The sequence below is a fragment of the Mustela putorius genome, unplaced genomic scaffold (genome assembly GCF_011764305.1).
Source record: "Mustela putorius furo isolate JIRA1106 unplaced genomic scaffold, ASM1176430v1.1 tig00003869_pilon_pilon_pilon, whole genome shotgun sequence".
NCBI lineage: Eukaryota > Metazoa > Chordata > Mammalia > Carnivora > Mustelidae > Mustela > Mustela putorius.
In genome coordinates this window covers 8,007,431-8,032,500 of record NW_025422021.1, presented here as the reverse complement: position 1 = coordinate 8,032,500, position 25,070 = coordinate 8,007,431, and the positions used below count along the sequence as shown (strand labels likewise).

The 25,070-nt window shown below is 36.3% G+C and overlaps 1 protein-coding gene across 2 annotated transcripts in view; it reads right to left on the bottom strand.

The window, feature by feature from the left end:
• The window catches only part of OLA1 (Obg like ATPase 1), a 175,315-nt gene that overhangs the window by 3,771 nt on the left and 146,474 nt on the right, over window positions 1-25,070 (bottom strand). For both annotated transcript variants that reach the window (XM_045066650.1, XM_004774363.2), the window contains 3 exons: window positions 2,955-3,095; window positions 2,167-2,263; window positions 1-117 (listed from right to left, as the gene is read on the bottom strand). The exon at window positions 1-117 is cut by the window's left edge and continues 6 nt beyond it. In XM_045066650.1, coding sequence (XP_044922585.1) covers window positions 1-117; window positions 2,167-2,263; window positions 2,955-3,095 — 355 coding nt within the window. The remainder of the gene's footprint in view (window positions 118-2,166; window positions 2,264-2,954; window positions 3,096-25,070) is intronic.

The following is a 25,070-nucleotide window of genomic DNA, read 5'->3' as shown; positions in this document are numbered from 1 at the left end:
CGCATTTTCAGAACCTTCCTCTTTAAAATCTTCGTATTTCATTACTTCAGCCATAATGAATCCTTTTTCAAAATCTGTGTGAATCTTTCCTGCAGCTTGAGGAGCCTTCGTCCCTTTCTTTGAGAAGAAAGACCAGAGAAAACTAATTGCATTTAAGATGATTGATTGTAAGTGTGGAGTTTCTTTTTTCTGATCTGCAGTTGGGTTCAACTTAAACTTAGTTTAATACTATGGTTAAAATGTCAGATATACAATTAGTACATTTTTAACACTGGGCACTGTCTGTGCAGCAGATTTTAGCACAGACAGATCAGTAGATATTAAAGCATAGCTTTGTTTTTCCTAACAGTCATCCAGTTGTATTGATTCAGATGCAGTGGTCTAGTTTTGGTGTCGGTTTCATTTCGATTTTCTATTCTTCACAGTGGAGAAAAATAAGGATTTTTCAAGTAACTTTCAAGCTGAATTATCAAAGGTTTTAAAAGATAAAAAGCCTTAAAATTTCTGCTCGTCTAAAGAACATATAAAAATCAATATACAAAGGGACATTTTAGAGATATTTCCAACAAATCACATAATCTATGTTTGGCAAATAATTCAGAAATTCTCATAAAATTTTAGTAGTAAAAATTTCAGGTACTTAACATAATACATGCTGCCTCTAACCATGAGGAAGGAAAATTTTTAGTTGATATGGCAAGAAAAATGTCTTATAATTACTCCATATGTTAAATTACAAGGACATACATTCCAGACACACACAACCATGGAAAGAAATTTGAGAAATAATGGTGACCTAAAGGCTGCTTAATAAAGCATGTTAAAGTGATAAGGAGTCTGACACTATAAAGCACAGTTTTTACAATAAAAGATGTATTGGGTTAATATGGCTACTCACTGATGCTTACCTGACTAAATATCTCAGCACATTAAATCACGGATACTTAACAATCAGTCTTCAGATAAACCAGCTTTCACACTTTCAAGCCCAGAACACGTTACCTTCCCTGCTGCATACACTTAAGTTTAGAAGTTTTAAGGCTCTAAAATATGTAGTGAAAATAAACCGTGGCAATTTGTTTACCAACTTGGATTTGCTTTGACATTATTTTCTAAGTCTACATAAAAGGACCTTGGTTAGAAGTCAATCATTTTTTTTTTTTTTTACAAAGGGGAGAAGGAACAAAAGTGAATCTCATATTCACACAACACATTTAATGTTACGTTGAACTGCCTCCGTGATTCTATCCACATTAAATAAAAATGAATGTAATGATAAATTATGATAGTGAAAACAGAAATAAAAACAGCACTAAAATTTATCATGGAGCAGATACTCAAAAAAGCATAATAAAAGAATCCATAAGACACACTGGATATTTCTGAAAGTTCGGACATTATATTCTGTAACCGCTATTTGGGACTACATATATTTCAAAATATTTTTCAATAGTAACTACCATATTACAATATATTTACATTTAAAAGCAAGCCATTACAGTTCACAGTGTCTATTGTCCTCCGGGAATAAATTAGTCATTCTTTCTGGTCGTAATCAGTATACATCAATATTTAAAATACATATCACATTTTTAAAGAAGAAAGATTGAATATATAATACTGCAAAAAATAAACACCACTTCTATGAATTCAAATAAAAAAGCATGAATTATTACACACTGAGTTTAGCTCTTTGAGCCCAACTGTGTATCTATGAAGAGCATAATGATGTCATATTGCTTTTATTGCTGAAAATGTAATCCGAGCAAAGCAAAGGAGGAAAGAACCACCCGCAACCCAAACAAACTTAGCAAATACAAAATGAAAAGCAACATCAATTTCACTGCAGACAAACCCAGTCACACAGATTAAGCAAGCACAATACTGGTGCGTCTTATCTCTGACCACAGGAGGAGGGTAGACAGATTCTACAGGATGAAGAAATTCAGACTATGTAATAGGCAGAATCAATTGTTACCTGCCTCAATCAATGCCGCTCCACTTTCACTGTTCAGCAGCTCACAAATAATTAAAGTTATCCTGGACAAAAACCTCATCTGTAATGACTAGCTAACCGCCACCATGACAAACTTCAAAGTCAGTGATATCAATCTGAATTCAATAGTGTGGAACTGGATATAGCTGATGAATAAGTATGAATCTTACCCTGATGGTCCATGCGCGCACTTCATCTGGGCCTGCAGTGAAAAAGTATTCTAGTTGGAGTGCTGCAAACCCAGCCTTAATGATCTTTGGCAAAGCGCTGAAATAAAATGAAACAAATTCACTCAACATATAACTTGATTGTGCCAGAGATCAGTATAGAGCTAAAATTATTCATTTCAAGCAGAAATGTTCAAGATATTAGTAACTGACCGTTTATCTTCCATAATACACTTGAAGAGGCCTGAATACATATAACTGTTTCTAAAAAAAATCCCTTCTAAAATTAGTTTTAATTATATTTGTCTGAATATATCATTTTGAATTGTATACTATAAAAAAAAGAAAAATTTGATCTACCCATTCTATGACTACTTTCCTCCAATATTAATTATTTCCAGGACGTGGGTCATGAAAGCAAAATTATTTGATTGAAATCCAATGTTTAAACAATATATTAGTGTTACTCAGAAAAAAATTAAGGCAACTGATTCGCCCTTTCCCCTCCCCCACTGAACATGACGAAAGAGTTTTGGCGATCATTCCTTCTCAAAAATATACATAACTAATACCTATGTTATAATTAAAACACTGTACAGAGATGACAGATGACAGTTAAAAACTTAATTTAAAATAAATCTTTTCACTCTGTCTCATGGTAAAGAAAGGAGAAGATTCCCTCTTTATAATGGTAATTACTCTGTCATTTATTATTCTATCAGCGCAAGCAATTAAATTACTGCAAGGAAATAGTTGATAATAAAGTGTAGGGAAAATGAATGCTAATTAACCTTTGTGTCATGTTCGCTTCCAGATACTTCTGTCTCTCCTCAGCACTCAATTCTTGCAACTTGAGTTCCAAGGCCCCACTAAAAGGAATGACCAAGGCACCTGGGTCATACTTGTCCACCCACTCTTTAATTTTTATCAACCTGTAGACAAAAAAGGGCACAACATTATCTTGTAGTGCATGCATGACTGTACCACATTCATTATTATCAAGTAGCACATACATATTCATAAGAATTGCACGGTTTTATGATGCCATCTTTTTGTGTATAGCTTTCCAAGGTCAAGGCATTAACAGGCAGCAATTGCTTCAGGTATATGCCATAAGATTTTACTGTAATCTAGTTTTACTTTAGTACATTATCTATATGAACCATTATACAAATATTATAAAACTTTTTAAAGTTATACTAAATTTGCTCAGCATTAACACCTGTGTCCTTGAAAACCTCAATCTTATGATTTATTATTTTCCTTACTCTACAAAGTAAATTTTTAAGAAGCAAAAACATTAAGTCCTGCTTGTACAAGAACCAAGCTTAAGAAGTGCCAGCTAATTCTGAAGAGTTTTTGCCAAATAAATCATTTGTTCTACCCAGAATTTTATATGCCTAGGTCAGCTCCCTCTTGGACTAACAAGAGCTTACATTTGTACCTGACTTTGAGGGAGATTTTTGCTAGTCAAAAGAAACACAACCAGAAATGCACATTTACAAACGTAGCTGATTGTATCCACACTGTTCTTACTTATGCAGGAGCACAAATAAGAGAACTGCAGAGGAAATAAATTCCTTTAATCACAAAGGGTTTGGAAAGCACAATCAGTTAGGGAATAGACACCAAGTTGTTACCCAAAAAGATGTTACTGAGTGATTTTTTTTCCCTTTCCAGATCATGGGTTATTTGGGCAAAGCAGAGTTAGAATATAAATGAAGTAAGGGTAGCGAATACATTAACCAGGGTCTGATTCTACAGGACTTCTCTAGCTCTTTAATCCTGGGCAGGTTATCAAAACCTTCTAAACCTCAGTTTCCTCACCTATTAAAAATGGAGATAATCTGTAGTACACATTATACTATAATGAACCTGGAAAATTAATGTCTGGCAGAGTAAACAGCATTACTATTATGATTATTATTGTTAATAATAACAGTAGCTACTGTTACTAATTTTCATTCTCAGATAATTACAGATGATTTTGCTAAATTCTTTTTTTTTAAGAGTTTATTTATTTGAGAGAGAAAGAGAGAGAGAGAGAGAGAGAGACAAAGGTGGGGGGGGGGTTGGGGCAGATGGAGAGGGAGCCCCAATGCAGGAGGCTCAATCCCAGTACCTGGGGACCATGACCTGAGCCGAAGGCAGACACTTTACTGACTGAGCCACCCAAGAGCCCCTATGCCTATGATTCTGGAATAGGGTTTAATACGGAAGTGAGTACAAATTTCACAGAAACTTACGTTAAAAATATTAATGCATACCGTAATCTTCTATAATCCTATAAGCCTCCCACATTTACACCAAGGTTTTAATAGCTATTATGACAAAAAATTGTGGCAGGAGTTCTTTAATCAATGTCAATGTCACAATAGGGGAAAGGAAACACAAAAACTAAACCACAAAATCACCAAAACTCACCTATCAAAGAAAATGACAGGGGATCAGTTATTATAAAATTAAGAATACGGCCGACCAAGTAGGATTTATGATCGGATAAGGAAATGAATAATTTGCATAATAATTTGCACATGTTTGTTATATAAGGCTAACCTATAATTACTTACTTAATGTTATCAGTAGTTTTTGATCTTCCTAATTTTTTTTCCTTTGGTCACATCCTGAAAGAATGGGCCAATCCCTAAGATGTACTTTGGAATAAAGTATGTGTCCTTTAAAATAGGAAATCCAGAGACCCCTGGGTGGCTCAGTTGGTTAAGCAGCTGCCTTCAGCTCAGGTCAGGATCCCAGCGTCCTGGGATCAAATCCCACATCAGGCTCCTTGCTCAGTGGGAAGCCTGCTTCTCCCTCTGCCTCTGCCTGTGCTCATTCTCTCTGACAAATAAATAAATAAAATCTTAAAAAAAAAAAAAAAAAGGAAATCCAAACTAGATATTTTCCTATCCAAAATTATAAAGGACAGGTTAAAGGAAAAAGGGAAAATTTGTGGTTTTGCTACTTTTTAAAAGATTTATTTTTCTAAATAATCTCTATACCCAATGTGGGGCTCAAACTCACAATCCTGAGATCAAGAGTCGCACACTCCACAGACTGAGCCTTCCAGGCACCCCCAAAATGAGAAAATTTAAACTGATACTTCTGCCTATAATATTATTATGAGATTTTTAGTTACTTTACAGACTTAACACTGTTCAAACAAAACAATATGGATTAGTAACATACGTTTACAAGTCAGAATCAAGCATGTGTATGTATGGAGAGAGAGAGAGAGATCCATACCAAATACAATTCAGTGAAAATGAAATAAAACAAGCCGAGGTAAAAGGATAATATAAAAATATCATACACATTTTGTTTCATAAATATGGTCAACATAACTAATAAAACCAGAACTGTTATGAAACAACAAGATAAGAAATAATTACTTTGGCTAAAGCATCAATTCAGAATAACAATAGTTCTACCCTGTCATTTTAACAGCCTTTCCTGCAGAGTCCTCAGAGGGATTATTTGCATTCCTCAGGTGTTCTATTGTACAATTCAGATGAATAAAGACTTACAAATCATTCCTCTACCGCCAATGTGAGACTTTGATCTGGTGAATACACCATTGTACCTTAACTATAATTGGCAAAAAACCTGACAGTGTAGAGCATCACAAGCTTAATAACAAAGGAGAATATCTCAAAGTGTTGACAGATGATCTTCATAATGCAGAAGCAGAGCTGGTACATTTTAGCAATAAATGAGCACTGAGGTCTAAAGGTCTCTAAAGTGACTGACATCAGACCTGCTATAGCCTCACTAAAAGAAAAAGGGACCGGAGCACTCTCCGTAAAGTGAGTTAGGCTCTTTGCCTGCAAGCTTCACTTTTGTGACTTTCACTGTCATAGAAAACACAGGGAAGATGAAAAGTGAGTTAGGTTCTTTGGCTGTCTGCTTTACTTTTGTTACTTTTACTATCAAACGAAAGTGAGAAATGTCCCAAAGTGATTTTTAATTACATATCTGAAATAAACCTTGGGTAATGAAAAAAAAAATAGCACTCAATTTTGAGATTACAGACTGAAATACATATAATATATCTATTAGGTCTGATGGTTACAAAAGTGTGATAATGAGGCCAAGATCACAAGTTTGAACCCCATTGGGACCAGTTACCTTTGCAGAAAAATGTCTATTCTATTGCTACAAACCATACCCCAAACTATAGTTAGTTATCTAAAAATGTGTGCTACTGGCACATGAGGAATATGGAAAATGAAAGTTGAGCTCAGTACCACTACTAGAGAAACAATTTCAAGTATCTGTTAAAGTGACTGAATAATAATCTCCATATACAAATGTTAGCAAATGCCTAAGAAATCCATCCAATTGTTAAAGACCAAAATAATAAAATGGTAATGATGATGAAATTGTCATAGAATATCAAATTATTTGAGGGAAGACAAAACAGTAAAAACAGTACACTCCCAAAGAGTTAAACTGTAAAGACTGTGATAATATTCATTTTGCAAATTTATACAGATTATTGCAAGGGAATCCGTCTTTCTCTTGATAAGGAGCCAGAGCCATGTTGATTTCCCTAAAGTCTTATGAATGACAAATGGAAAGAGGAATTGCCATTAGTTGTATTTTTCTCTCTGGTAATGATTCCATAGGAAGGGGACAAAGCAGGGACAGCCAGTTTTAAGCCTAAAAGGATGATGCTCTGACATACACTGGCAGGTTGTGAGGTTAGACTGTTTGGCAGAATGAGATCTTTAATATTAAATTAGTATTAGATTTCTAAAAGATCATGTCTCAAATTTACCTTTGCTGTTATAATCTGACCTTCTTAGCAAGTCTTGAAATTCCAGATTCCGTAATTTGATTTTCCTAAGGGTCATTTACATTGTTTGTATTTCTTTTCCCAGATGCTAATTTTACTTTTTTCTTTTAAAAGCATGTCCACATATTTCTCCCCCTCCCCCAAATTTATTTATTTATTTGAGGTAGGGGAGGGACAGGGAGAGGAGGAGAGAGTCTCAAGCATAACACAGGGCTCAATCCCATGACCCTGATCATGACCTGAGCCAAAATCAAGGGTCGGATGCTTAACTGACTGAGCACACAGGCACCCCTAATTTTATTTCTAAAAATTCTATTTGTTTCTTTTTCAAATCTATCTGCTCTTAAGTAATGTTTTACTTGTCTAATGAATTCTTAGTCCCTTCCCATATTTTAAACAGATTAATTTACAAGTTCTTTCTGGGCTGCCTTAATTACTTCTGGTTTTTTTTTTTTTTTTTTTGGACAAAACTCCGCCTCCCACCATTAATCATCCGCTAGCAGCCTCTCATAACATGGTTCCTGTGTATGTGCTGCGTTGTTCTGGGGTGTGCAGTCATTTGGCAGCAGCAGTCAAGTTCCAAAGGTCTGCTGACCCCTGTGTTTAGAGATGTATCTGTGGGCTAGTTCTGTGTTTGTTCTTCCAGGAAAAGACCTATAGAGGGTTGTGGGCTCTGGATCACTTAAAGGCTTAGTGTTTCTGCACTAGGTTATTGCTAATGCAAATTAAGGCCCCCTGCCTCTTAGAGTGCCGTCCTAGTCTCTAATTCCTGACAGTACAGTTTCTTTCTTTGTTCAGAAGGGGTGGGAATGATCATGGGAAGGATCAATTTTTTTAGGCTTTATGAGTGAGCCTCATTCCTGCACCTGCAGTCTTCTGGGGTCTCTACCTTGACTTACTCCTAAGACCCCCAAGGCCTCTAGGCCATATATAATTTTTTTTTCCCCCTGAGGGCCATATTCTATTGATTTCACTCTCTACTCTCACTGAATTTCCTCTTTGTTTTTGGCACCTAGAAAATCCCTTACTTGCTTTCAAGTCCTTCTGTGCGTTCTAAAAATACCACACCATCATCAAGACCATCCTTTTCTGGTTATTTTCTCTGGTGGTGTTTCTATACATTAGGAACAAGAATGGAGCTTCCTGTACTGGTTCAGACCACCATCTTAAGTTAAAGCTCTCCATACTGGACCTAAGTCTTCCTTTCTATTGTGTTCTAGTACAACAACTTTCAAACTTTTTTTGAATATTATCCACGGGAAGAAATAGATTTTACACTTGATTCAAACATATGGTGCACAGACATATTATTTTTATACACATATCCAAACCGACACAGGTTTCACAAAACAATACTAACCTTTCTAGTGGGAAATAGGACAATCCCAATGGTGCTATTTGATATTCTATATAAAACTAAATTTTTATAACTTAAAATAACCCCCTGAGATAGTTTTCTCTAACATATTTTAAGGGGCACCTGGCTGGCTCAGTCGGAAGGCATGAGACTCTTGATGCTGGAGGTCATGAGTTGGGAGCCCCACCTGGGGTATAGTGATTACTTAAACACAACTTCAAACAAACAAACAAACAAACAAAAAAACAAACCACCTTTATACTTTAATAAGAACTTTAACTTTTTTCTACACTTCATGTCCATCTAGCCATTGAACTACCTCCTAGGTACTAAATTCTGATTATATTGTCTAAAAATTCTTAAAGATGGCTCAACCCAGGACAAAACCCAAGTTATATTACCATTTAGAGTATCTTTGCTGAACATTAAAACTCTCTCAAATAAGTTCATCCTAGTTTGTAATATCAAACTGTATTTAATATCTTTAAAACTGTTACATATGGTATTAGATTCTTAAATACAACCTACATAATTTTCTGTGTGAATCTAGGTCTTAGCTTTAAAAAATCAGCAGTGACAACTTGCCTCTGACTGAATATAACTGTTGCCAAGAACTATATGTCAATATTCAGAAAATGACATAACTTACAAAAAGGACGATTTAGGGCTGGTTCATTTAGTGATTTAATACCATTCAGTCAACATTATTAGAATTTACTAAGTTAGTTCTTCTCTTGTTGTTCATGGTATAGATGTACCATAAATTCAGGGGGCACTGAAAAACACTGAGGTCATTTCTAGTCTCTTCCCTTGCAGGTTTACTCTCATTTCTATTAGAATTGCCCAGAGAACCAAAGAATGACTTCAAGATATCACATTCCTTTTTTCCATTTTCCAAACATTATCACAGCAAATTAATGTCAATTTATAGTATTCTAAAAGAAAAAGAAATAAGACTATGGAAGATAAAATCATCCTCTATGGATGACATAAACATTAATCCAGTTCTTTCACAAATGACAATAAGTAACACTAGAATTGTTAATACTAAAATTAATATACAATGTACAAACTGAAATATATATCCTATAAACAATATTCATTCAAGGCCAAAAATGAGCTCTAGGAAATCCAAAACTACCAACTCTTCATAATTCCTTGACTAAAGTTATTAGAACAGAGCTATGAAGGAAGTTAGTGGCGGTGCAGGGGGCGGGGAGGAGGGAGAAAGAAGAAATACAAAAAGAAAAATAAACTCTAACTGAAGAGTGTCTAAATAATCTAATCCTTATTCCAAAAGAGACCCTCATCTTCGATGTACATAACAGACTTCAACTTTCCCTGCTCTTGTCTGATTTCATGGAAACTGTACAGGATAATGAATATAACTTTGTTCCTCAAAGTATGGTCACATCATTCAGTTGTCTACTGGAAACGTACAACCTCAGAATCTGCATTTCAACAAGACCCCCAGGCACTTTATAGGCATGTCAAACTTGCAGAAGCACTGAACTAAAGGACTTTGAAAATAACGGCACATTAACTGATAGGACAAAAATGTGTCCAAGATAACTCTGCAGACCAGTTATAATTGAGCTCATGCTGACCACCTATCCCTCTGATATGAGGGGAATGAGATCATGAAAAAGTTCCTGTTTACATCCTTTAGGTTCGAAACCAGAGGAGAAAAATGGCACTAGAATTTCAGGAAGTGTGAGGAAAATGTTTGCTGTGAATCCCCTGCAATGTCGAAGAAGTTTCAGATTCACAATAAAAATAATTAGTTTAGGGCACCTGGGTGGCTCAGTGGGTTAAACCTCTGCCTTCGGCTCAGGTCATGATCTCAGGGTCCTGGGATCAAGCCCCATATAGGGCTCTCTGCTCAGCAGGAGGCCTGCTTCCCCCTCTCTCTCTACCTGCCTCTCTGCCTACTTGTGATCTCTCTCTCTGTGTCAAATAAATAAATAAAATCTTTAAAAAAATAAAAATAATAAAAATAATTAGTTTAGATAGCATTATATATAGTCAACAGTTTCTTATTTTATAAGACATAATTACACCTGTCTTAGTCTAATAAGCTTCATACCTGGAAAAACATCTGTAGTAAGTTAGCTTTGTAGTCTAGATTCAAATTATAAGTGACTCTTACAGAAAGCACTTTGTGAAATTTAAGTTCCTATCAAGTAAATGGAGTATTATGCTACAAATTATTCCCTATGAAGATCTCACAGAACCACTGTCTGAAAAACTCCATTCATTTTGCACTATAACAAAATGGCATTTGTATACATCCAACCAAGTGTGTGTATAAAAGGGAATGAAACCTAGAGAATTGGGCATTCCTTTAGCCGCAAATAAATGAAAATCGGGTTTCAGACTCTATTCCAAGGATTAACAAGATTTCTGACTCTAGGAGTAATTGGAAGGTTATACGGAAACTGAAACGATAGGTGTTATGACAAGCAGGCAAACTTAAAGCAAATTAAAGCAATTGGGATATACTTATCCTAACACTTTTGGCTCACTGTGACTCCAGGATTTCTTAAACACTTAATGTGCTTAAAAAAGTATAATATATGCAATTAATCTCTATGTGATGAACAGATAACAACTGTATGGGAATATTTTCTATGTTCAGCAAAAGGGCTGTTTTAAAAAAAACAAATCTTTCAATGAATAAACAGGAGGAAACAGCAAGATGAATCCTAATTAGTCTGAGTAAATCATAGCAATCCCATTCTTTAGCTGGCAACGGCTTAGAGAAGTGGCATGTGAACCAGTTCTGGTCAATGGGGAATGAAGGAAAGCCTCCAACCGGCTTTAGAAAAAGATTCTGAATGGTTCCTTTGGCTTTGAAACAGTGAAAAGAAGGGAGCCTCTACTGGACACTATGTCTGGATACTACCCCTGGAACTCCAGCGGCCATTTTGTGACCAAAAGAATTAAAGATGAGATAAGAAAGATGAGAAAAATCCTTCTTTCCGATAATACCACAACCTTGAATTAAACAGAACACTGAGGAGCGCCCAGGTGGCTCAGCCGGTTAAGCATCTGACTGCAGGTCATGATCTCCGGGTCGTGAGATAGAGCCCCCTTTCAGGCTCTGTACTCAGAGGGGAGTCTGCTTGAGATTCTTTCCCACTCCCTTTGCCTCTGCCCTTCCCCTCTAGCATGCTTTCTCTCAGTCTAATTAATTAATTAAATCTTAAAAACAAAAGCAAAAGCCAGGAACACGGAATTAACCCTAGAGACATACTATTATGTATTAGGATGGTCTTTGTCATTTATAGCTGAAAGCATCAGATACTGATAATGACCACATCTTAGGGTTCTCTTCATTTAAGTATATGAGTGCAGTTCCTCTTAACTGGTGAAACTCCAGTTTTTACTTAAGACCAGCTCCTACAGAGCTTTCCCTGAGCTTCCACAGGGACAGAGTGTGTCCACATGGACACACTCCACCTTATAAATTGCCTATTTTCTTATCTCCTCCCACTACAATAAAAACTTCCTGAGGTCAGAGACTTTTCTTTCTTTGTTCATGGATATATCCACAGAACTCTCCTAGCACAGCACGGACACAGATGCTCAAACATATTCTAAATGGATAAGATGGAAAGAGCTTTAGGCTAATCACTGGCTAATTGACTACGGGCAGCTACTTAAGGTCTCTTAGCTTTAATTTACTCATCTGCAAACTGATGAGTAGTTTTCCACATGTTCTGGGTTCCCTGACGAAGCTCCCAAGGTACTGAGAAAGGAAAGGGTGCAGAGATGAAGGAAGGACAATGAAGGTGAAGGACCCTTCACTTTCATATTTCAATCACAGCTGCATCACTCTTATATGTTGAATTTCCGCATCAGATTTCATCAGAAGAAAGTTCTGTTGTTCTTAACAACTCTAAAGTTCAGTGAGTAGGCGATCCTTTTCAGATGGCAAATTACCATTTTATGGCATAAGCCAGAAACTGAACAAGTGCTAAAACCTTTCTGTTTAAATGCTACTGTTCAGCACCTTAAAAAAAAAAAAAAAGATTTTACTTATTTATTTGAGAGACAGAACCCATGCACCCATGCGTGGGGGCAGAGAGTAAAGGAGGAGAGGGACAAGCAGACTCTGCTCAGAGAAGAGCCCAACACAAGGCTCAATCCCATACTCCTGAGATCACGACCTGACAGGAAATCAAGAGTCATACTAAACCAACCGAGCCACCCAAGTGCTCCCTACTGTCCACCATCTTTAAAAGAAAAACAAAAACCCTTCCCATTTTCTGTGACTCACTATTCCCTCACATAGACTTTTCATAGCACTGCTCTTCTTAATGTTTATGGTCTTCCACCCAACACTGGTGAACCCACTTACCCAGTTATTAGGGCAAGGAACTTTTAAAATATTTTGTTCACTGCAATACTCCCAGCATCACTTACAACAATGCCTTGGCATAAGCAGATGCTCATTTGCTGCTGGGTGGATCGATGAATAGGAATGAATTAAGCTGAAAGTTAATTTCGTTACTGGTCTCTTCTGCCAGAGTCAACCTGTAGAAATTAGTGAACTACAGTTGACTTGATCCCTGTAAGGATGCATGTTTATTAGCTACAATGGCAAAGTGAAAACCATACTAATAGAATATGGGGGAAGCATACCTAATTTAGGTAAGGCTATATAAAATTCACAGGATAGTGGGGTTTTTTTCATTCCCATGTTAAATCTGTGACCTCAACTACTATAATTCAAGTCTAAACCATCCAAGTTTATTGTAAATGAACCAAAAGAAGCACCTCAAACTTTAAGATGTTCCTCGAATCTCATGCTTCTTACTCCTTCAAAGCTACTAAGTTATGATTTGTGTTCATACTGAGTGGTCCCAAGCAGGGCACATTTTTGATACTATAGAGCAATTTTCTCAAAATACAGTTTCTGGACCACCTGTGAAAACCTAGATTTGTGATCTCTGCAAATGGGATCTGCACCTAACCCTGACAACACTTTGTACTCTGATGTCTGATAGCCAGTTTTTTAATCTCTTTCTTTTTCTTTGCATTTCTACATTCTAGCTTTAAACATTACATATAGAAATATCCTGTGATTACAGTTGTCATGAGGTTTGAAACCAATATTTGTAGCTTGAGACTAAAACTCTGTTAGCTGCAAGAAAAACTTCTCAACTATTTTATGATCCTATAGATAGAAGATTACTTCTGGCCACTGGGCTCTAAGATAAACTATCTTTCATTCCACTTTTGTACAAAGAAGAAGACGCCAGGTTGATGCAATCTATAATCAAAACATATATTTATATGGAGAGCCATAAATCTTGACTTAATTATCACAAATTAATTTTTTTTTAAAAGAATGGAAATGGTATCAGAAATGAGACTTCCATATCTATACTACTTATGGAGATGAAGAAAATCAAACAACAACCTTTACTATCTTGGGAGAGGTGGAGGAGGAGTAAGACTGTATACATGAGGGTCGGAGGAAGGGAGAGCATGACTTACAACACATATGTTATAGTGGTAGTGTGCCAAAGAAACACAGTACCATAAACATGATGAAAACTTTAGTATCAAGTCTTTTTGAGATTGGGCTTGTAAATGATAAAAACTAACCTGAGATAGAAACATATTTTACGGGGCGCCTGGGTGGCTCAGTGGGTTAAAGCCTCTGCCTTCGGCTCAGGTCATGATCCCAGGGTCCTGGGATTGAGCCCCGCATCAGGCTCTCTGCTCAGCCAGGGAGCCTGCTTCCTCCTCTCTCTCTACCTGCCTCTCTGCCTACAAAGAAGTGTACTTGCATAATAAGAAAATTACAAAGCATTATTGACAGAAATAAAAGACTGAAGAGGAAAGACATTCATTTTCATTGACTGAAAGACTAAATGTTGTTAAGATGGCAATATTCTCGGGGTGCCTGGGTGGCTCAGTCAGTTAAGGATCTGTGTTTGGCTCACATCATGATCTCAGGGTCCTGGGATTGAGGCCCACATCGGGCTCCCTGCTGAAGCAGGGTGTCTGCTTCTCTCTCTGCCCTCTGCCCCTCCCCTTGCTCGTGCTCACTCACTCACTCTCTCAAATAAATAAAATCTTCAAAAAAAAAAAGAAAAGATGGCAATATTCTCCAAATCGATCCACAGATTCAATACATTCTTTTAAAATTCCAGCTGCCTTCTGTGTAAAAAGTGACAAGCCCATTCTAAAATTCATATGAAAAATGAAAAGCCAAAACAGAATAGCCAAAATAATATTGAAAGAAACCCTCCAAAACTGAAGGATGTAACATTCTCTATTTCAGAACTTACTATAAAATTATGTGGCAAGTAATCAAGACTATGTGGCATTGGCATAAAGCTAGACATATAGACCAATGGAACAGAACTGTCTTATGTGATTGGCTTACCTCACTTAGCATAACATGCTCAGTTTTTATCTATATTGCACATGGATATGCTGCAATATGTCAAAATGTTTATTCAAATCCCTTGTCCATTTTTAAATTGGGTTATTTGTGGGTTTTAATGTTAAGTTTGTTAGAGTTGGTTTTTTTTCCAAGATATGTTTATTTTAGAGTGAGAGTGTGTGTGTGAGTGAGGAGAGGGACAGAGGGAGAGAATCTTCAAGCAGACTCCCTGCTGAGAATCAGGGCTCAATCCCACAACCCATGAGATCAAGACCTCAGCCAATACCAAGAGCCAGATCCTGCACCAACTGAGTCACCTGACACTCCTAGTCAAATAATTTTTGACAAGGGTATAAAAACAATTCAGTGGATTTCCTCCTTTTTAAAGGCTTAATAGTATTCCACTGTATGTATTTACCACATTTTATTTATCCATTAATTCACTGATGAACATCTGGGTTGTTTCTACCTCTTGACCATTGTGAACAATGAAGCAATGAACATATATATGCAAATATCTCTTCAAGATTCTGCATTCAATTCTTTGGGATATACACCAAGAAGTGGGACTGCTGGATTATACAGTAATTTTATTTTTAATTTTTAAAGGAATCTCCATACTGGTTTTCATTCCCACTAACACTGCACCAAGGTTACAATTTCTGTACATCCTTATCGACATGTTTTCTTTTCTTTTCTTTTTTCTTTTCTAGTACCTATCTTAATGGGGGGAGGTGAGATGATTAATATCTCATTGTAGTTTTGATTTGCATTTCTTTAATAATTAGTGATACTAGCATCTTTTCATGTGCTTTTTGGCTTTTTGTATATCCTTCTTGGAGAAATGTTTATTAAAATCCTTTGCCGGGGCGCCTGGGTGGCTCAGTGGGTTAGGCCACTGCCTTCGGCTCAGGTCATGATCTCAGGGTCCTGGGATCGAGTCCCGTGTCGGGCTCTCTGCTCAGCGGGGAGCCTGCTTCCTCCTCTCTCTCTCTCTGCCTGCCTCTCTGCCTACTTGTGATCTCTCTCTGTCAAATAAATAAATAAATAATCTTAAAAAATAAAAAAATAAAAAATAAATAAAATCCTTTGCCCATTTTTAACTGGGTTGTTTTTTTTGTTGTTGACTTCATGTTATAGTCAATTGATTTTTGACAACGGTACCAAAGTAAGTCAATGGGGAAAGAATAGTCAACAAATGGTGCTCAGACAAGTGGACATCCACAAACAAAAATAAAAATAAACCAAGACCTAAATGTAAGAGTTGGAACTATAAAACTCTTAGAAGAAAATATGTGGAAGTCTTCATGAACTTGGATTAGGCAACAGCTTCTCAGATAGAACATCTAAAGCACAGACAACAAACAAAAAATAAATTAGATTTTATCAGAATTAAAAGTTTTGTGCAGCAAAAGACACTATGAAGAAAGTGAAATAACAATCCATAAAATAGAAAAAGAAATATTGGAACTCATCTGATAAGGACCTATAACCAGAATACATATTTTTATTTTTATTTTATTATTTTTAAAGATTTTATTTATTTATTTAACAGAGAGAGACATAGTGAGAGACGGAACACAAGCAGAGAGCCTAGGAGAGGCAGAAGCAGGCTTCCCAAAGAGCAGAAAGCCTGATTCGGGGCTCAATCCCAGGACCCTGATATCATGACCTGAGCTGAAGGCAGACGCTTAAAGACTGAGCCACCCAGGTGCCCCAAGCATACATATTTTTAAAACTCAATAATAATTATAAGTTACAACTAACTCAGTAATAAAAGGACAAAAATCCAATTTAAAAATGACAAAATGATTTGAACAGACATTTCTCCCAGAATGATATACAAATGGCCAACAAGTATAAGAAATGATGCTCAAAATCACTAATTATTGAGAAATGCAAATCAAAACCATAATGAGATACCATTCCATAACCACTACAATGGTTATAATTAAAAAGATGGACAACAGGTTTGCCTGGCTGGCTCAGTCGGAAGAGTATGTGACTCTTGATCTCAGGGTCCTGAGTTTGAGCCCACATAGGATGTAGAGATTACTTTAATAAGTAAAACTTAAAAACAAAAAGGGCTAAAAAAAGATGGACAATAGTCCATCCATATCCATATAATGCATATCCATATAATATCCATATAATGAAATGTAAGTCAGACATAAAAAGAAATGAAGGACTGATACAAGCTACAACACGGAAGAGCCCTAAAACATACGGCATAAAAGCTACCATACACAAGGGGCCACATATTCTATAATCAATTTATTTGAAATATCCTCAATGGACAAATCCAGACAGACATAAAACAGAGTAGTGGTTGCCAGGGGTTAGGTAGAGAAGGCAAGGGGGAATGGCTATTAATAGGCTCAGGTTTCTTTTTGGGGTGATGAAGTGTTCTGGATTTAGCGGTGATTGTGACACAATATTGTAAATAGACTAAAACCCACTGAATTGTGTATTTTAAAAGAGAGAATTTTGTGGATGCCAATTATCTAAATAATTTTAAAAAGAACAAAGCTTAGGCTGACATTTTAAAGATAAAAAACAAAAATGCTAATATTCTGCACATTATGATCCTATAATGTTTGACCTTCCTGCAGAGAGATCAGAGATCAATAGAAAAAGCAGAAATTTTGGACTAAGGCAAATATCAACTCAAATTTCAGCTTACTTGCATACTAGCTGTAAGATCCTGGAGAAGCCACTTAAGCTTCTTGAACCTCAGTTTCATCCCTTGCAACACAAATACTACTACTTATTCTCCCAGGTTGATGTCAGTATTAAAGTGCTAGAACATCAGAGGCCTTCAAACTTTAGTTCCCAACCCCACTGTCTCTTATCAGTGAGACATTCTCAATAATTATTGTAGAGTTAAAAATACTCTTAGATTACCTGTGAGTAAAGAACAAGAGTTCTTTTTAACAATCAGGTTTGTATTTCTAGGAAGAAATCTTGCCTCACCGACCCTTTACAGAAAGGGAGATAACTGCAAGGGGAAGAATTCAAGTACAATGATAGCAAAAATATATATTGAGTAACTCTGTGTACTAACAAGCATTATGCTAGATCTTGGGATGCAACTCTGAAAAAGGAGGTGGGGGGTAAGGGGGAAAAAAAGGCAAACACATAAATACAAAAGAGCATAATAAATGTTATAACAGGGGAAGTAATGTACCACAGGAAAAACGGGGAGGGGGGCGCAAAACCTCAATAAAGGAAGATTTGGGTCTCATTAATACTAGAAATTTCAGAAAAACAGAACCCAATACATTGAATTGTCTCTTCAATTATAACTTTTTTTTTTTTTCAGGTTAATTTAGGTATAACAGGAGAAACAGAAAAGGAAAAGCTTCATATTCATGGCAGAGCTGGAATTTTGTGGGGCAAATAAGAAACTAAGAAACCCCCAAGGGAAAGATAAATACGGGGGTGTATGTCAGAATCCATTTGCACAGACCGCCTTTCCTAAATGGATCCTTCTCCTGAAGTTGTTCTTAATTCAGCCTCTGGAGGGTGCTTCCATATTCTAACAAAAGAGACCATTCCCTCATGATCCTCTTTATCTAAATCCTCTGTTTACCATGTGGGATACATGTATATTTCATAAAGAACCAGACATAGAAGGATACAAACCTAAGGCAAATAGCTGATGTAAAAAAGAGAAAGTCCCTGTTTCCGTATCTATGGAGAAGGATTTGGGGGCAGAGGAGAAACAAGAAGCACCATGGAAGATCTCTTATGCAAACTTCAGTAGGGGCAAGTAAGTTCTTTTTAACATGTATTTTTAGAGGTGCTAAATAGAACTGAAATGACTTTTCCCTATCAGTAGGATGCCAACTGGCTTAATAGACTATTTTTACACAAGAAAAGGAGAGTCAGCCCATCAGAACTTGTAGTTGGTTTCATAGCTTGTACTTTGTCTTAAGAAGTAATAGTAAGTCTGAGTTCATTATTTCACTGACAAGACATTGTATGCAAAATGAATTTTTGTAAATAAAAAAGTTACTTTATTCCATGAAAGGAATCCCATAATTCAAGGACTCCCAGGGGCAATCCCTTTGCTAAGGGAGGCAAGTGGGAGCCATGTCATGGAACCTTTCTAAAGTTTCTGTTTTCTCATCTAGAAACAGAAAAAGTAATAGCATCTACTTCAGAAGGTTTGTGTGAAGATTAAACGAGAAAGTGTATGTAAAAGACTCAACATGCTTCCTGACACAAGGTAAATACTGAACGTATTTTGCTATTATTATTATTTATGAAGTTAAAATTGACAATTTGTGGGGGCACCTAAATGGCTCAATCAGTTAAGCATTTGCCTTCAGCTCAGGTCATGATCCCGGGGTCCTATATCGGGCTCCCTGCTCAGCGGGGAACCTGCTTCTCCTTCTCCCTCTGCCATACCCCCGGCTTATGCTCTCTCTCTGTCAAGTAAATAAATAAAACCTTAAAACAACAACACCACCACAAAAACCTGTGCTCTTTTTAAAATACCTCAATGCTCAGACCACAATTTCTCAAAACAGAACTGTGTTGGATTTACTTGTGTGGCTATTTTCTGGTAAGGTGTGTCTAAGGGCTAAGCACATCAAAGTTCATTTAAAAGTATTCATTTCTTTCTTTTCCTCCTTATGTTGTCCTGTCTGCTGTATAAAAAAATGGCAACTTTGATACTCATTAAAAGCATTGCTGAGTGATCCCCCTACAGTTTCTAAAAGGGGCAAAAAATTATTTAGGGCTGCAAATATCATACAAGAAATAGATCTAAGGTAAAGCAGTAGGAAGCATATTTCATTTGGTACAATTTCTGAACCAGTTTTACTCACAGCAGCTTCTCACTTCTTGTTCCCTGGCCATTTTGGGAGAGACAAAATTGATTAGACATTTATTCCTTTGCTCCTTTCCCGGTTCAAAGGTTTCTCTCTACCACCCTGACACACTACCTGCTACATATGTCTAATGTTTTAAATAAATTCCCTTCAAAGAAATTGACAAAAGTAATTTTATTAATGACATATTACAATAAAATGCACATTCTTGGTTTCTCTTACTCTAAGATTTCTGCTCTTAGAACACATCAAAATAATAATTGTAAGTGAGAATCTAAATGCAATGCAACTGATTTAAGCCCACTTTTCATTTTGTTTCCAGAGGAGATAAATCTTTTCTCTAATAGTCTAACAGTCATTAAAAATTAAAAAAGAGTCTAACAGTCATTAAAAATACCCTATCTTTAGGGGCTCCTGGGTGGCTCAGTCAGTTGGGTGTCCAACTCTTGATTTCAGCTCAGCTCATGATCTCAGGGTTGTGGGATCAAGCACTGTGTCCAGCTCTGTGCTCAGTGGGGAGTCCGCTTGAGACTCCCTCTCCCTCTGTCTCTGGCTCTTGCTCTGCTCGCACACACTCTCCCTCTCAAACAAATAAATAAATAAATCTCTTTTTAAAAAAAAGATTTTATTTTATTTATTTGACAGAGAGAGAGCGAGAGAGAGAACACAAGCGTGGGAGAGGGAGAAGCAAACTCCCCACAGAGCAGGGCGCCTGACGCGGGGCTTGATCCCGGGACCATGAACTGAGTCAAAGGCAGATGCTTAATGACTGAGCCACCCAGGGGCCCTAAATAACTAAATCTTTAAAAAAAAAAAACAAAACCTATCTTTATACTGTAGTCAAAAGAGTAAAAATAATATTCCACTTCTAGTCTATCAAATTAGTAAAGATTAAAACAACAATAACACTCAGTGTTGGCTGAGGCAAAGGAAATGTACTTTTCTGAATGGCTGCAAGGCAGTGCACTGTACTTTAAATTGTTTTAAAAAGAGGTAAAATAACCTCAATAGAAAACACCAGAGATCTGGATAAAATACAGTACACTGATATAATAGCATGGTATATGATAATTATAAGTGTTATAAAATAGATGGGAAAATATTCATGGCTCATTAAGACTATACACTCACATGAGTATCAAATATTGACTATGTGCTAGCAAAGTATAGGGTTGGTAGTAGACAAACATTGTCCTTGTCTTCACAAAGCTTACCAAGTCAGCCTTACCAGGTTGATGTAAGTTTTTTTTTTTAAAGATCCTATCACCTTTTCTTTTTTTTAAGATTTTATTTATTTATTTATTTGAGAGAAAGGGTGAGAGAGAGAGAGAGCATGAGCAGGGAGAGTGGAAGAGGGAGCTGCTGAGCAGGGAGCCCGATGGGGCTCCATCCCAGGACCCTGGGATCATGACCTGAGCCGAAGGCAGACGCTTAACCGACTGAGCCACCCAGGCACCCCAGCAATCTGTGTTTTAATAAGCCCTGCAGATGATTCTGATGCATGCTTAAGTTTGAGAACCACTAGCATATAGGTTAGAGTCAAACATATAAGCAGAGGGACATTAAAAAAGTTAAGAGTCACTCAGTTACTAATCCCTAGGGAAGCAAAGAGCCATGGCAGGCACAGAGGAAATAAAGAGATGAGAAGTGAAAGGCTAGTATACTTGTCACCCAAACGCCAAGCAGAAGAAAATGTCATGGAAGTTTCTAAAGACAATTTATTCTGGTAGGGTCAGAGACAAAAAGACAAAGATAGGTACATGCATACTTTCATTTATTATAGACACCACCCCCTGCCCAACACCATGAGGGTCATACTGCATTGAAGAAAAATATTATTCAGGATATATTTTCCATATTAGTTTCCCTTTAAATAAGAGAAATCTGTAAATGAAGTAATACAAAAATACTAGTATAAAATTTCATTTATTTTTATTTTATTCATTTACTTTATTATTTTAATTGTAATTCAATTAATTAACATTTAATGTATTATTTTTTTCAGGGGTACAGGTCTCTAATTCATCAGTGGCATGTAACACCCAGTGCTCATTATAACACGTGCCCTCCCAAATGTCCATCACCCAGTCACCCCATCCTCTACCTCACTTCCCTCAAGCAACCCTCAGTTTGTTTCCTAAGATTAAGAGTCTCTTCTGGTTTGTCTCCCTCTCTGGTTTTGTCTTGTTTCATTTTTATTATTTCTCTTTATTTTAAATAGCAGGACTTGAACTCACTACCCTGACTGGAGACCAAGACCTGAGCTAAGATCAAGAGTTGGGTGCTTAATGACTGAGCCACGCAGGCATCCCCAAACTGCATTTCTTTTCAAAGGAAAGGAGATGGATATTGGGGAGAGTGTGTGCTATGGTGAGTGGCGTGAATTGTGTAAGACTGATGATTCACAGACCTGTACCCCTGAAACAAAGAACACATTATATATTAAAAAAAAAAAAAAACCTGTGGTTAAAAAAAATAATAATAAAATAAAATAAATAAAAAGAAAGGAGAAACTCGTACATCTTACATGTGTAATTGCATTTAATACTTATATAGCTCCTTCAAGGGGGAAGAGAGAATAGACTGTAGTTCAAAAGGAATGTGGGTCCAAAATAAGTTGTTCTAAAGACTGGACTCCGGACAGCAAGCTAATCTACCGACAGGAAACATCCATGGGTGGTGGGGTGGTGGGGGGACTGATGGTTCAGGAGAGAGAGAAGGAGGAGATGTAGATGAACAGAGATATATATGCACAACTAAAAGAATGTCTTTGGCTAAGTACATAGACCAGAGGTCAGCAAGTTACCATACATTTTTATATGGCTGCAAGTTCAGGAAGATAGCTTTTACATTTTTTAAAACAATTTTATTTTTAAGTAATCTCTATACCTAACACAGTGCTCAAACTCACAACCCCAAGATCAAGAGTCGCATGCTCTACCAACGGAACCAGCCAGGCTCTCCAGTTCTTACATGTTAAAATGATTTCTCAAAAAAGAAAAAAAAAAAGATGGAAAAATATTTTGCGTCAGTGAAGCTGTAGGAAATTCAAATTTCAGTGTCCATAAGTGAAATTGTATTGACCCTGGCATGCCCATTTGTTTCCATACTGGGCAAGACTGCCTTCTGGCCTAACAGCAAAGGCGAGTAGCTGCAACAGATTCTGTGGTCCTCAAAACTAGAAACACTTACATTGTAACACATACCACAGAACACCTGCTGACCCCCAGGGGAGACAGTTCATCCACCTGTGCTCTAAAACTTAGATGTACCTCACTAGAAAAGAAGCACTTCAAATGATCTAGATATTTCTATCAATGACAATAAGAGCCAGTGTTGAAACATAAGGGATATGTTCAACTGATTTCATCCAGCCAGCGGTTCATCAGCCGACAGTATTTACTGAGTCCAGGGTCAACCACTGGAGATACAAAATGCAGAAAATACAGGCATGGTCCTTATTTTCCTGGAATTTAAATTCTCATGAGACAGAAAGACAAATAAGCAAGATTATATAGCTTGTGATAAGTGCTCTGAAGTAAACACACAGGATGCTGTGAACAAAAGGGAGTCTGGGAGATAACTCTAGACAGAATAGTCAGGGAAGGTGTTTCTGAGAAGGCCACAAGGGCCAACCATGGTGGTGGGAGGTGGGGAGAGATGTGGTGAAAAAGGGGGACTGACAATTAAATGTTCTTACATTTCTGCAGACATAGAAACATAAGAGGAAGGAGAAATTCATACATTGTTGAGTAGCACATGCATGGAACACTTTCCCTGATGAATTTTCCAATGTTATTTTTACTACAAAGTATACACAGTGTAATTATATAATGGGTTCATATGGTTTGGGAACAAAATACAAATTAAAACACACACACACATACACACACACACACACACCACTGTATAATTACTTAATTACCCGAGAGATAGGAATGGTTCCAGAAAACCATTTCCGCTTATCAGGTATATACAGTAACAGTCTTTTTTTTTTTTTTTTTAAATGGGGGAGAAACATTCCACACAATGTAAGTTTTACAGGATACTGGCAAATGCAAACATGCCAAAGGAAGTATAAATGGTAGGCATTTAATTGCTTAAGACAAAATTAAGCTTTTCCTACATTTTTATTCTATGAATACATCACAACAAATAAATATCAATAATGAGCCTAAAAGGATAAACAATACTAGAAACCATAGAATGTTCTTTAGTTCTAATTCATACATAGCTAATGCAGCATAATATATCAGTTGAAGTTTGACAAATGACAAGCTATGAACTTTGGGAAAGAGTTAGTGTCATTTGATTCTTAATTCTAAATTTCTTACTTAGCATATACCAAAACAACTGTTTAAGACGCAACCTGTCCATTCTGTGGGTTGGCTATGCAGTTTGTTCCATGTTATTATTATTTTATTTATTATTTATTTATTATTATTTTAATTCTTTCATTATCTTGTTTTTCAGACACAAAAATAACTTCTACTAAAAATTTCAGCAGACTTTAGTAGTACAAAATAAAACATTCAGTAATCTTTCAGATATTTACAAAATTATGCAATTCTAGTTTATTTCTTCTCATGAAAAATAGAGAAAACATGATTTTCAACCATTTAAAAAGCCAGGCACAGGTCTATCAAAATGTACGGTACATTCAATGTAATGATTCATAGTGTCTCTAATAGAAAGATTCAGCAGTTCTCAATCGAGACCTTTATTCCTTCTCTGAATAAATGATGCCTGAAATTTTTATTCTTGTTCTAATGGAATTTCAATGGCCTTCACTGCAAATCTACTGGAAATTTTTGCATATTAAGTGGAAAAAATTAAATGATGTTAACCACATTTTAATGTGATTAAGGCTGACAGGGTCATTATTTCTGCTAATCACTCAGTTTAAAAAGCTCAAACAAAACTTTATAACAGACAAGGTTTTTAATTTTCTGTATATCTTGTTGAAATTAAAAAAAAAAAACTGTAGAAGGGAAAAAACCATACTACAGTCCTTGACAAAAACCAATGAGTAGTTCCTACAATTTACAGATGGGTTTCATTATACTTAATCTGGTGATGTAAAAACAAAAATGCAAAACAATCTTATACTGCACATGCTCCTCTGGTTTCTTTCTTTTTAAACACAAAGAGGGTAAGGAAAATGTGCTTTGTAGAATTTTGAGTTCTGTGTTTCCTATTTGCTGCTAAATGGAAACAAATATAGTTTTTTCTTTAGATCTTAGAGCAAACTAAAACCAGAATTGATGCAGAATACTGCCTCAAACAATTCTTCAGTGTTCTATTTTTTTAGATTAATCTATGCCATGCTACTACGAATATTTCAAATATATCAGTGTAAACTAAAAATCTTCACTGATACAAATCTCCAAAAAGACTGGTACTAATTGCTATTAGAAGAATAATCGGAATTCCAACGACTAGCAATACTTATAGACAATTTGTCTTTTCTGTTTTATGATATGATATTAACTTTGTTCACTGATCATTCTATAC